This window comes from Sceloporus undulatus, chromosome 2 (genome assembly GCF_019175285.1).
Source record: "Sceloporus undulatus isolate JIND9_A2432 ecotype Alabama chromosome 2, SceUnd_v1.1, whole genome shotgun sequence".
NCBI classification, from domain to species: domain Eukaryota; kingdom Metazoa; phylum Chordata; class Lepidosauria; order Squamata; family Phrynosomatidae; genus Sceloporus; species Sceloporus undulatus.
The window spans coordinates 37979202-37992845 of record NC_056523.1 but is presented as its reverse complement, the minus strand read 5'-3'; the positions used below and the strand labels follow the sequence as shown (position 1 = coordinate 37992845).

The 13644-nt window shown below is 43.0% G+C and overlaps 1 protein-coding gene across 2 annotated transcripts in view; it reads right to left on the bottom strand.

Annotated features, from left to right (window-relative positions):
* GXYLT2 (glucoside xylosyltransferase 2) overlaps positions 1 to 12908 on the bottom strand; it is a 35755-nt gene extending 22847 nt beyond the window's left edge. The window contains exon 1 of one of the 2 annotated variants that reach the window (XM_042451706.1): positions 12267 to 12908. In XM_042451706.1, the coding sequence (XP_042307640.1) occupies positions 12267 to 12565 (299 nt within the window). In that variant the 5' untranslated portion in view covers positions 12566 to 12908. The remainder of the gene's footprint in view (positions 1 to 12266) is intronic. The other variant, XM_042451705.1, reaches the window with a different exon arrangement.
* Positions 12909 to 13644: the final 736 nt, after the last annotated feature.

Below are 13644 nucleotides of genomic sequence, written 5' to 3'. Positions count from 1 at the left end.
CCATCATCTGTGATATAAATGTCCAAATTTGTTATCACCTCTGCATGGTGTGTGCTTGGGAGAGGAAGACAAGTACAGATGATATTGCCGCCTATGAATAAACATGACTAGGATGAAGCTGCTGATCTCCTTTGGAATGCTGGATGAAATTGCTTGCAAAGAACTGCCTTGAAGCATAAATTCAACAAGACTGCATAAACTAGAATACATTGTTGTCCTATTCAACTCTTTTTACTAAACTCCATAAACAGAGTCTACCCGAGAAGGAGAGCTGGCCTGAAACAGAAAAGAGCCATAAGAATTTGGAGGTGAGGAAGCTTCAAATGGTTGTAGCCACGAATTAAACACAGCAATGGGACTCTGAGGAATATCTATAATACACACTATCTCCTAAGCACAAATTGGCAGCTTGCCTAAGCAACACACTGCACTGAGCACTTCAAACAACATGACACAAAAGCCTTAGAAGACTACTTGCTAAGAATACTGCTCAGTACATACCACCAAATATGCAACAGGAAGGGCCACACCAGTGGTTTCAAGCCTCAAATGTATCCATGGCTTCCAGCATCGCAGTCTGAGCCAGTATATACTTTGTAACTAAAGAACAAACATGATGTAATGCTGTGGTTTGCCAGAACGAATAGATAAACCTGATCCTTAGACACAGCGTGAATCCTATCACATTTGAGCAATTCCACATCGAGACAAAACAGTGCTTATCTGCCAAGAGACAGCCCTAGAAATTTTGCACCCTGCTGTCAACCATGTATCCCAGTCATGTAGTCCTAGGATTAAGTGTGATATAATTCCAAGAGTGTATCCTTGGGCTTTACAATACATACACCTTGTTAAATCTAAACGAAACAATGAGCTCGCAATCCTACAAGTCTGCACAGCATGATCTTTACTCAAAGTGAGATCCATTTTTTTCCCCCTGTTAAGTTATTCACAAGTAGGTATTACATTTGCAGTCTGCACAGGAAATGTGTGCAAGTTCTTCACTCCATTTACAAACACCTGCAAATAGTTTCCCAGTTGCTATTCTCTTGGGAAAGAATTCCATAAGGAAAATTGAAGTAGAGGGGGCCATGGATCTATCAGCCACTTAGGTCCAAAACACACTGCAGAAATAATCCAGTTTGAGACCGCTTTAACTGCCCTGGCTCAATACTAGGGAATTCTGGGAACTGTAGTTTTGTGAGACATTTAGCCTTCTCTGTCAGAGCTCTGGGGCCACAACAAACTACAATGCCCAGGATCCCCTAGCAGTGATCCAAGGCAGTTAAAGCAATTGAAACTCCTCCATATAAATGCAATGGGGTAAAGCTTTGGAGATCTCTCAAGGACTGTTATGCAACAAAATGTGGAGCCCAAGTAACATCAGATATTAGCAATTTGAAATGCAAAGGGCCATGCAAACACATTAGCAGTGATGTAGAGGTAAATTCTGAAGGGCAGGGTCTGATCATGGCAGTCTTTATATTAACACCTGCAAGTAGAGTCCAACAGTGCAGGCAGCTATGTTGATTTTTTAAGAAAAATAATGCATTTTTATCACTAGCATTAATGCAATAATAACAGAGACAGTGTACTGTTTTTAGTAATATTGCTTCACTGCCATTGAGTAGGCCCTAAAATGAACCCTTACTCCAATTCAATCATGTATGTCTCAGCTTCTTCTCCATCTGTATTAGTGCTGTCATTCTGTCAAAACCCAACACTGTGGAAAAGGCATCTTTAGTTAAATGTTATATATGAATATCCAAGGATACATGCTCACTGGAAAAAGGATGACAAACTGCACAGCTTTGCCTTCATTCAACTTGAGAATGCTCAGACATTTTGAGTCATACATGACAAAATCCCTACATGGGTGTCCTTTCAAGGAGCAGTTTATATGAACTGCATGTATATTTTATGATGAGTGGTGATTCTGGGTTTGTGTAACTCACTAGCATCATTATGTATAACACACCCTTCAAATGGCTCATTATAATAGAATTTTCAAACTTCTGCTCTCTTATTTCACATGAACCGCATTTTAGGATAATTATACCGGTCGCAGAGAGACAAATGAGCTGTCAGTGCCAAGGAAGTATCCGCCAAAAACAGTTACTGTGCCAATTTGTTAAAGCTTCCTTTCCCCAAAAAATCTACATCACAGCAACTTGGAACGGTGAAGAAAACTTTGAACTAAACCCAAATTGGCTGTTATCTCTCAGTATGCAAGTTCTTAATGGCTGAACTGCTGTGATACTATAGAGGTTTAGCATTCAAAGTTGCTAAAACTATAACTTCCATTAAAAAACAGTATCTCAACCTCCCAGTATTAAACATTATCTGATATATAAAATGTAAAGAGGTATTCCTTCTCTCTGGCATTATTCACAGTTTAATCAGTGGAGCTTTGGACAGAACAAAAAAAAAACAACAACTATGAAAGCTTAAGAACATAAAACTCTTTATTCCTGCTTTCTCCACTGATGAACAATGCCTGTCAATTTGAAGATGTACTTGAAGTTTCTGCAAATAAACAAAACCCAGATAAGACAAAACTTTAGAACATCAGATTATTTAAAATCATTTCTGTGGGAGACTTGAAAAAATTCCTATACTGCTCTATGCCAGGCATACAGTTTCACCACATCAGTGTAACATCTGTCATATGTTACACTTAGGTAGACCAGAAAAGGACTGCTGCTACACTGCAAAGTTAATACAGTTTGATACTGCTTTAATTGCCATGGGTCAATGCTATGGAATTCGCAAAGCGCAAAGTACATTTTCAGATCAGGCAATCCCAAACCTCCTCTTTGTCTATTGTCTTGGGTTGCATTTACACTGCAGAAACAATGCTGTTTGACACCACTTGAACTGCCATAGCTCAATGCTATGGAATCCTGAGATCTGTAGTTTCCTGTGACACCACAGCACAGCTCTTTGACAGAGAAGGCTAACTATCTCACAAAATAACAAATCCCAGAATTCCATAGCATTGAACCATGACAGTTAAAGTGGTATCAAACTACATTTGATGTAGATGCAGACCAGGAGACGGAAAAGTACTGCTCCAAAAAACTGAAGTTTGGTGATCATGTCACAGACAGGATATTGCAAAGATGCAGGGGAGATTTCATGGAGCTGCATAGATGCCTTGTGTTGGCTGGATATGGAGGGGCCAGCCCACAAATGCTGAGAAGGAGGCATCATTTCATCCCATCCCATCCCATCCCATCGCACCCTGTCTCACAACACACAACCTACCATATATACTGGTGCCACAGTAATTTTCCCTACAAGTAGCACCAAAAATAAGATACAGTGGACCCTTGTTATACGCTGGGGTTTGGTTCCAAGATTCCCCGTGTATAACAAAATCCGTGTATGCTCAAGTCCCATTAAATATAATGACGTAGCAAAATGGTGTCCCTTATAAAAAATGGAAAATCAAGGTAAATTTATACTTTTTTGGAACATTTTCAGACCGTGTATGCTTAAATCCGTGTATAAAAAATCCGTGTATAAGAAGGGCTGTGACTGTACAGGCAACAAGAAGCAAAGGCATCCCTGCATATAGAGTCTGAACACCTACATAGCTCATAACTACTGGGGTTTTTTCTTCACTGTAGCAAAAACAAAGTGAAGGAAGGAAATGCACCTAACACACGTGTGTGTGTGTGTGTGTGTGTGTGTGTGTGTGTGTGTGTATCACCGCATTAAAGACAGCTAATGTGGTGTAGTGGTTTAAGCACAGGACTTGGACACTAGAGGCCAGGGTTCTATTCCCCATGCCACCATGAAAACTTACTAGGTGACTTTGGGTGCATCACACACTCTCAGCCTCAGAAAATTCTATGATAGCTGAAACAACTTGAAGACACACAACAACATCTACAGAGTCGAAGGCTTTCATGGCCGGCATCCATAGATTATTGTGGGTTTTTTGGGCTATGTGGTCATGTTCTAGAAGAGTTTCTTCCTGACATTTCGCCAGCATCACCAGGTCACACAATACATATAGCCAAGTCCTTTCCAGGCAAGCATTCTCTGAAGATGCTAGCCACAGATGCTGGCGAAACATCAGGAAGAAACTCTTCTAAAACATGGCCACATAGTCCAAAAAACCCCACAAAAAAACATCTAAAGAACTCCACTGTGAGGACACCTACAAAGAGCACAAGGGGGGATACATTTTAAAGCCCCCCCCCCCCCAATTTCCACATTGGATTTTAATGCAGGATTTCCCCCCTCTGCATAAAAATATTTTTTAAAAAATTAACAGAACACAAATACACACATTTTTGTGCACATTTCCAGATCTGATGCAGATGTAAACTTCTGTCACTATTGCAGGCATGGGCATAATTTGAAGAGACACACAATATGTAATGTATGTCAGCTCTTCCCCTGTCCTATCCATGAATCCACCTCATTTTGTCAGGTATGCTGAGTGAGTTGTGCTGAAAAAGAAGATACAGGTTTAGCCTCCCTTAACTGGAATTCCAAAATCCAAAATACTCCAAAAATCAAAACTTTTTTATGGTTTGCTGAGAAAATGACATCTTTGTTTTCTGAGGGTTCAATGTATGCAAACTATATTTCATGCACAAAACTATTAAACATTTTCTATAAAATTACTTTCATGTATAAGACATATATGACACTCATGAATTTTATGTTTAGACTTGGGTCCCAACTCCAGGATGTGTATATATGCAAATACAGGTATTCCAAAATCCCCCAAAATCAAAAACACTTCTGGTCCCAAGCATTTCAGATAAGGAAGACTCAATGTGTACACTGATGTATCTACAGTGTGGGCTGTACCATCATCTAGCCTGTGGTTTTCCAACATTAGCCCTGTAGATGTTTTGGACTTTTAATTCTGAAAAGCTCTGCACAAACTGGCAGAGGCCTCCAGAAAGTGAAGTCCAAACATCTGGGGAGCCAACAGCTGGCAAACATTACAGTGGAAGATCCAATCCCATCAGCAGTGTTACAATAAAATTCCACACAGAAAGATACTGCAGCACCTTTGAGACTCGCCAAAAGAAAGAAGTTGGCAGCATAATCCACTCTGAGAGTGATTATATGAAATTAGATGTTGATATAGTTATTTTATTGAATTGATAGTACTGTTAAGATTTTATTGACTGTTTTTATATGGAATTGTATTTTTATTGATGTAATCCTGCCTCGATTGGCAGAGAGAGGTGGGAAATATAAATAAAAACTATTATTATTATCATAAGCTTTCATAGACTTAAAACTCACAGACGTAAAATTCCAGTTCATTGGGAATGGGAACCATCTTGCTCTTTGCTTTGGGCAACAAAATATCTGGGGCTACTGCAGCACATCACCAAGTTGCATTGCCAGATACCGTATGGTGGAGACATATCTAAAATGCCACCAATGTAGCAGGTATTCTGCTAGTACTGCAGCCTCTCAGCCAGTGTAACTGAAATGCAGGTTTGTGCCCTCATTTACCCTTTCTGGGAGAACTTTTACCACAAATAACTCCTCATTTATTTGGTTCTGCCTCAAATGTCCATGATAATCTAAGAGATATGCTCTGAAGAAAAACGACTTCAGGAGGTACAGTCGCTAATGGAAAATAATCCTGCCTTAATGCACCCATTTCAATTCAGTCCATGATCCACTCCCTGGCCACAGTAAACATCCCCTGCTCTCAATCAGACACAATGCTGGTTTTAAAAAAAAAAACAGCCGCTTTAATGGGGTAAAGAATAAGATCTCAGAGAATGGAGCAGTCTTTCATTCAGAACATCTCTGTGAAATCATGAATCAAAGACACACAGGGTTCATTTGATAGATGAGGTCACACTGAGCGGGAAAAAGGATGGGGGAGCGGATTGCCAGCCCAGAAAAACCACCTAGCAATTATCTATACTTTCCTGAATTAAAAGCCTATTATTCTCTAGCATTTCAGTTTCACCCTATTTTTGAAGGAGCATAACAGGCACAAATTGCAGTATGTTTTTCTAATTGCAATTATATCAGAAGCTCTAATTAATGTCTACATTAAAGGCATGTTGACTGCTCAGTTAATTATTCAGCTCCATGTTACTTAGTAAAGCACACACCTGTCATGACATTTTGTTTTAATTTAGATACCCGTGTGTGTGTGTGTGTGTGTTGTGGAGTGGGAGGAGGAGAAGAAAGCACAAATTGGCTTTTTATTGTTGACAGATCTATTCTAAACTGTCAAAGTAATTTATGCATGATTCATGAGAATAAACAAACTTAAGAACTGCTTTTCCAGGTGGCCTCTTTTTAATCAACATGAACTTTTACCACACATCTTTAATCCATGTGAGAAAACCGGAGTCCACTGGATGCCAATAAATCTTCCCTCACGGAATAAAGACTAATTTTAGGGACGTAGGTGTGATTTGCTCCCTTCTGTTAGAAACAGAGCTGGGAAAAGTTACTTTTTTGCTTTAAATATCTAAAAGCATTGCTAGCTGGGGAATTCTAAGGGCGGTGGTCCAAACGCTGTAATACTTCCAAGCTCTGGTCTGGATTCAAATCACTAGTCCTGTCACTTCTTACAAAAGACAGACACAGAGAGAGAGAGAGAACAATCCAGAACAAAGACCTCCAGTGTCACATTTAATTCAGATATCAGGGGTCCTGAAACAGGGAATTTCCATTGTGACCTTCAAACATTTCAACTGTGGGGAAGACACAGCTGCTTTGTTTCAATTGAATTATATTTTATTGTTGCAAAGTAAGTTTTGTAAGCCTTTACAGTGAAACAGGCCTGATGAAAAATCTTACAAATCTTTAGAGTTCAGAATGTTCTTTCGCTTCCTATTAATATAAGCATAGCCATGACTGTTCCAAAAGAAAAGACAGCCAAGGAGATTGGGGGGGGGGGGGGGGACACTAAAAAACCCTTATAAAAATTTTTGAAGCTTTTATTTGTAAAGCGATCAATCCACTCACTCACTAGACCAAAAACAAAAAAAGGGAGATAGGAGGGAAAAATTGGAACCCATAAAATCAAGGGTAAGATACAGAATTGAGAAATTTCCATTTGCTTTCCTTCCACAATTCCACTTTAGAGGTTTTATGCTTAGGGGAAGAAAATGTTCTGAACTACTGAGTAGACTCAGGAGAAGACCCTCCTGGAAATGAACAAGTGCATTATTCAGCACATAACATTCAAAAACATGTATACTGCCTACAGAACTTGAGAAAGTTACTCTTTTGATCTACTACCTAGAATATTTGTGAATTTTTGCCCCCAAATATGATCTTGGACAAGTCCTAGTCTCTCAGTCTCAGAAGAAGACAATGGCAAACTCCCTCTAAATAAATCTTGCCAAGAATCTGCCATGATAGGGTCGCCATAAGTTGGAGACGACTTGGAAGGCACATAACAAAGCTCCCCAAAGTAACTATTCCAAGCTCTGACAGCTGTGAAATGCCTTGTATGAGCTTATCTGAGCCAAATATATGGATCAAGAAGAAATACCAGATGTTGTAGGCTGTATTTCAGAGAAAGGAACTGGCAAAATTACATCTAAGTATTCCTCACCTAAGAAAACCCTATGAAATTCATAGGGTCACCAAAGGTCAACAGGGGATTTAAGACACAGACACAGACAACAAAACAGTCAATGCTAGGAAGGCTAGGGTACTAACATTCCACAATATGAGTGTCCAGTCATCTTGTGCAGTTCTTGGTTGAAATGAATTATCTAGGTCCATTTTAATCTCATTTCAGTCTTGGCTATAGGACAGAGACAGTCTTGGTTGCATTAGTAGATGATGTAGACTGGGAACTGCACAGGGAAAATATGTCCCTGTTGTTTCTGTAGACCTCTCATTAACTTTTAATACCATTGAGCATGATATCCTTATGGACTGCCTTGCAGGGCTGGAACTTGGAGATTTTGCAAATGCAGAAGGTGGTGCTGTGGGACTCCTGCTTGATCTCTTGGTCATTGGCTTGTGGGTTCAGTTATGTCCTCCTTTCTATTTAACCTATAGATGAAACCACTGGGAGCAGTCATCCAGAGTTTGGGGATGTAGTGCCATCAGTACACAGATGATAAACAGCTCTATTGGTCTTTTCCACTTAAATCCAAGGAAACTGTCTCAGTTCTAAACTAGCATCTAACATCAGTAATGGATTGGATGAGAGAGAACACACTGAAATTTAATTCAAACAAGACAGAGATGCTCCTGATCAGTCAAAAGGCAGATCGGGTAACAGGGATTCAGCCTATGCTAAATGAGGTTACACTCCTCTTGAAGACAAAGGTTTGCAATTTGGATGTACTGTAGTGAGCCTTAAGCCTGGGTGCTCTGATTTCTGAGGTAGCCAGGAGGGCATTTGAACATTGAACACCCTAGAGATGCTTGATTTGGTCTTAGTAACAAATGCCTTAAATACGTTCTGTCCAGATTACCATAAAACACTTTACAATGGGCTGCCTTTGCAGAGTGTTTGGAAACTTCAGTCAGTGCAAAGAGCTGCAGACAGATTGTTGTTAACCAGGACTAAATACAGGAAGCACACAATTCCCTTGCTGCCACAGCTCCACTGGCTGATAAACTGTTTCTGGGCCCAATTCAAAGTGCTGGTTATGACCTATACATTCCATATGACTTGGGTCCAGGATACCTTAAGAACCATATTGTCCCCTCTGTTTTGAGATCTTCAGAGGAGACCCTTCATTCTGTTCAACCACCCCTATAGGTACATTTGGCTGTTCCCAGGCTCTGAAACTCCCTCCCTACAAGAGAGATCTGGAGCTCTCCTTGCTATCTTTCTGTAGGCAAGTGAAGACCTTTTCTTTCAGCAAAAGTCTGATTGCTCAGGAGGGGAAAGCCTTTCATAACGTCCTGCACTGCTTATTTGATGTTTTCTTTTTAATGGTCATAATTTCAATTGCTTTAAATTCCACTGTAGTTGTGTCATTTCCAACTATGGCGACTCTATCATGGAGAGCGGGGGTTTCTTGGCAAGATTTGTTCAGAGGGGGCTTGCCATAGCCTTCTTCTGAGCCTGAGAGAGTATGACTTGCCCAAGGTCACCCAATGGGTTTCCCCATTGAGCAGTGATTCGAACCCTGGTCATCAGAATCACAGTCCAACAACCAAACCACTATACCACACAGATCCTCTACTCCCATGTTAGTGTAATTATGTTTTTAACTTGTTTATTTTGTGACTGGGAAAAAGGCATGATGATGATAACAATTTCCCTTGCCGATTCAGGTGAAAAAACAACTTTCCAGACAGGATGCATGCTTTTTATATGATAGGCTAAAGCAACAGATTACAGCTATCACTCATGTCAGTGTTTTAGAGTGATTCTGATCTCTCGGGGCTGCTTCTCACTTGACAGCTAATACGTATGTGAGTGGCACATGTTCTGTTATTTTTAGCCAAATAGAAGGATAGCAGTTGTGTCCCCATCTCGATACCTGCTCTCAAAAACATTGCACATCTTTGATGCCAAAATGCATGCTGTCAGTACTCCGGCTATCCAAACCTGGGGTCAAGTGGGAAATGGCTCTGAAAACAGGACAAAACCAGCAGATATTATGAAACCTGTGCTGTACACACAAAACAGACACATTTTCTTCTACAATGGCAAATCGCTGGACCCCACAAATGTATACACACAGTGTACATATGTGTGACGAGTTTGAGTTAAACGACAAATCCCATCAAACTTTGGGTCTTCTGTGTTTCTTCTTGTCCCCTCTACCTCTCAGTTCTTTTCTTTTTTCTTTTGTATGATTTAACTTTCTGAATTTCTGGATTTCTGAAGAAGTCAAAACCTTGCATAAGCTTGACCAATTTTAGTTGTTCCTCATAAGATTGTTGCCAGACTGTAGATTATGTAATTTGTGTTGCTCTTGTGGAACAAAACAGCTTTGTTGTTGCATTTATATACCGTTTGCCTAAGATAGAGATGCATTTTCTTCACATGTTGTGAGATCCATCAGGCACAGCTAATGAAGAAGCCCTGAGGCCCTTGCACTTTTTCAAAGTTATTCAGCCTTGAAATGACAGAAACTTGCATTGAATTCTTGTTTTAGGAATGGGGATGGAGACTATAATGCTAATCCTGATGAGCTGGAAATGTATTTGAAAGACCATACAGTGGTGAAGTGGCAGATATTGAAGTGCAGGTCAGGACACATAGGTACAGTCCCAAGTAGAATCCAAAAATGCAGCCGGCTTTGTTTTTCAATAGTTCTTTTAAGCAGTTTTCATCTCCACCAGGAGCAGGTCTTTCATCTAGTTAATGGCTCTTGTCCACTCAAAACTAAGCTCTTCCAAAATACTTTGGATTAAAACTGGGATGGTTCACAACAATGCATTCCTATTAGGAAAAAGAGTTTCTTTTCCCACTACTTGGGGCATTTGCAGAAAAAAAAAAAAAACCTCAGAAGAATCAGGGGACAGAAAGGGAGGTGGCACACGATGCCATGGGGAAGGGTAGGGTTTCATCCTGACAGCCTTGGCTTTACTGCACCATGCGGACCATACATAATGATGTACCCAATTTCCTTAGAAGTAGAATCAAAGAATCGCCTATTAGTATGGTGTAGTGGCTTGAGTGTTAGACTTTGGGGTGCCGTTTGGTATGATTTTCACAGCCAAGATACCATCCTACATAATCCTAGGATTTGTAGCTTTGTGAGGCACCACCCCTTTTTGGCAGAGAAGGCTAAGGACCTGGTAAAAATACACATCCTAGAGTTTCATAGGATGGAACTAGAGCAGTTTCATGGAGTCAAACTACATTATTTCTACAGTGTAGTGATGTAGTACTTTGAGTGTTGGCCTGTGATTCTAGATTTCATGCTCAGCTCTGAAACCCACTGAGTGTCCTTGGGCAAGCCACATGCTCTCAGCCTCAGGGGAAAGCAATGGCAAACCCCCTCCAAACCAATCTTGCCAAGAAAACCCCATGATAGCTTTGCCATATGCTGGAAACGAACCAGCAACAAAATCAGGTTCCTCTTTGCCAACCAATCCACCTCCTCTTCCCACCCAAGAACAACCCTATATGATAAGTCAAGGGGGTCTTGAAGCCCCTTTGAGACTAAAACTGGAAGAAAGAAGCTGGGAGCCTGAATTTTCCTAGACTTGAGTTTACTTCCTCAGGTACATGAGGTACAGGAGTGGAGGCCAGCCTCACCCCTCTTGAGCCCCACCTTTGCCAACCCAGCCCCAGGACAGCCCTGCTCCCGACCTCCCTGGCGATGGCCACTCAAGGTGACCAGGTGCCCTCACAACCCCAAAGGAGGGCAAGGCACTGCAAAATTAAAACAAAAAGAAGGCAGGGCATGACAAACTAGAAAGCTAAAAACACTCGTATACAGATAAATCCTTGCTTCTTAGTCACGCTCAAAATGGAGGACCTTTTGGGATTCCTCCTGGACAGAAGGCTGACATGTATAGGGTTAAGAAAAGGAGGATGACCTCTGGTCTCCCTGTTTTGGCCACTCCACTCCCAAAGTGGGCAAGGAACTATCAGACAAGGGAATTTGGAAGTATAATCCAATGGCAATCCGAATGCAGTTGTGGGGTTTAACGTTATTGTGTGATAGACTACCACACACAATTTTGGGCAACGGGAAGCTATTTTCAGGCAGTGGGAAGTCAGTTTGAATGCAATTTGAATTGACATAAATTCACTGAACTAGCGAATTCACATGAATGCGTTCTGGCCCCACTTTCTTTTCATTCAAAATTAAGAGAAATTCCTCCCGTGTGATAAACTCCAAAGCAAGGGAAGCCAACATTGCCCAGGAAGGAAGAAGGAGACAAGGAAGGATAGGAAAGAGGAGAGACAAGGCCATCTGTTGGGGATGCTTCGACTGAGAGTTCCTGCATGTCAGGGGGTTGGACTGGATGGCCCTTGGTGTCTCTTCCAACTCTACCATTCTATGATTCTATGAAAGTAAAGAAGAAAGGAAGGAAAGGAGAGAGAGAGAGAAAGATAGAAGGAAGGAAGGCAGGGAAGGAGGAGAGACGGAAGGAAGGAAGGATAGGAAGAAGGAGAGATAGGAGGAAGGAAGGATAGGGAGGATAGGTAGAAAGAGAGCCAAAAGGAAGGAAGGTAGGGAAGAAGGAAGGAAGAGAGAGTGAGAGAAGGAAGGATGGATAGGAAGAAGAAGAGATAAAAGGAAGGGAGGGAGGGAAGAAGGAGAGACAGAAGGAAGGAAGGGAGGGAGGAAGGAAGGGGTCTTCTTCCCCCCTTTTACCTGAGGCTGGCCCCCTTCCCCCGGGCTCCTCTCCGCTGCCCTCCGCCCTCCGCCTTGGCCTTCTTGCTGGGAGGAGGAGGAGGAGGAGGAGGGGGCGGCTGCTTCTTGGTCCGCGGAGGCGCCTGCTGCTGGGTCCGGAGGAGGGCGAGGGGCTGGCCCCGGGCCCCTTGGCCCCGAGGGGTCCTCCCTTGTCCCCGCTGCTGCCGCTGGCTGTCTCCTCCGCTGAAGAAGTAGAGGAGCAGCAGGAGCCCCAGGCAGAGGCAGAGGCAGAGGGAGCCCACTTTGCAGTAGAGTTTCATGATGGGCAGGGAGGGGAGGAGGAGGAGGCCTTCATCCTCAACGCCTTCATCGCCTGCCTCTCCTCCTCCTCCTCCTCCTCCTCCTCGGCTGGGCTTTTGGAGGAAGAGGAGGAGGAAGGGAGGGAGGAGGGGGCCCCTCTTAAGGAAGCCCAACTGGCCCCAAGAGGAAGAGGAAGGAGCCCCACAAGGACCCCGGACCCTCCGAGGGAAAGCAAGCGGCGTTGGGTGGGCTTTCTCTTCTTTTCAGCCAGGGCCACTTCGGCCAAGGACCAGGCGCCGCCTTCCCCCTCCTCCTCTCCTCCTCCTCCTGGGTCCTCTTTCATTCCCTCTCTTTTCCTTTTCCACCGGGAAGAAGAGAGGCGCCACGTCAAGGGAGCCAAGCAGCAAGAAAGCAAGGCCATCATCCTCCCCCTTGGGCAAGAGTGCTTCAGGAGAGCGTAGACTGGGTCTGGCCCAGGGGGGCCCAGGGGAGACCAAGGCTCACTTAAGAGGCCAGGTTGTTCCTTGTTAACTGCCCTTAAGCCAAGACTAACTGGTGAAGTCGAAGGCTTCCATGGCCGGCATCCATCGATTTCCTGACGTTTCACCAACAACTGTGGCTGCCACCTTCAGAGAAATTCAATGCAGGAGTAAACTCTTCTAGAACAGGGCCACAGAGCCCCAAAAAGCTCACCAAAAACTATCAAGGCTAACTCCTGGCAACCCTGTGGCTGAGACAGCGCCAAGACCCCCCGGTCCTCCACTGCTCTGCTCGGTCCTGCAAATTCAGGCCCATGATGACTTCCCCAATGCTTCCCTCCACCTTCCCCAGCATCATTGTCTTTTCCAGTGAGCCCTTCCTTCTCATGATGTGGCCAAAGTACAACAGCCCCAGTTTCATCTTCTTGGCTTCCAGGGAGATTTCTGGCTTGGCCTGTTCTAGGACCCGTTTGTTTGCCCCTTTTAGCTGTCATGGGATTCCCAGCACTCTTCTCCAGCACCGCGTCTCAAATGGCTTGAGACTCTTCTTATCCGCCTTCTTCGCTGTGCAGCTCTCTCACAGGCATACATGGGGATGGGGAAATGCAGTGGCTTGGAGG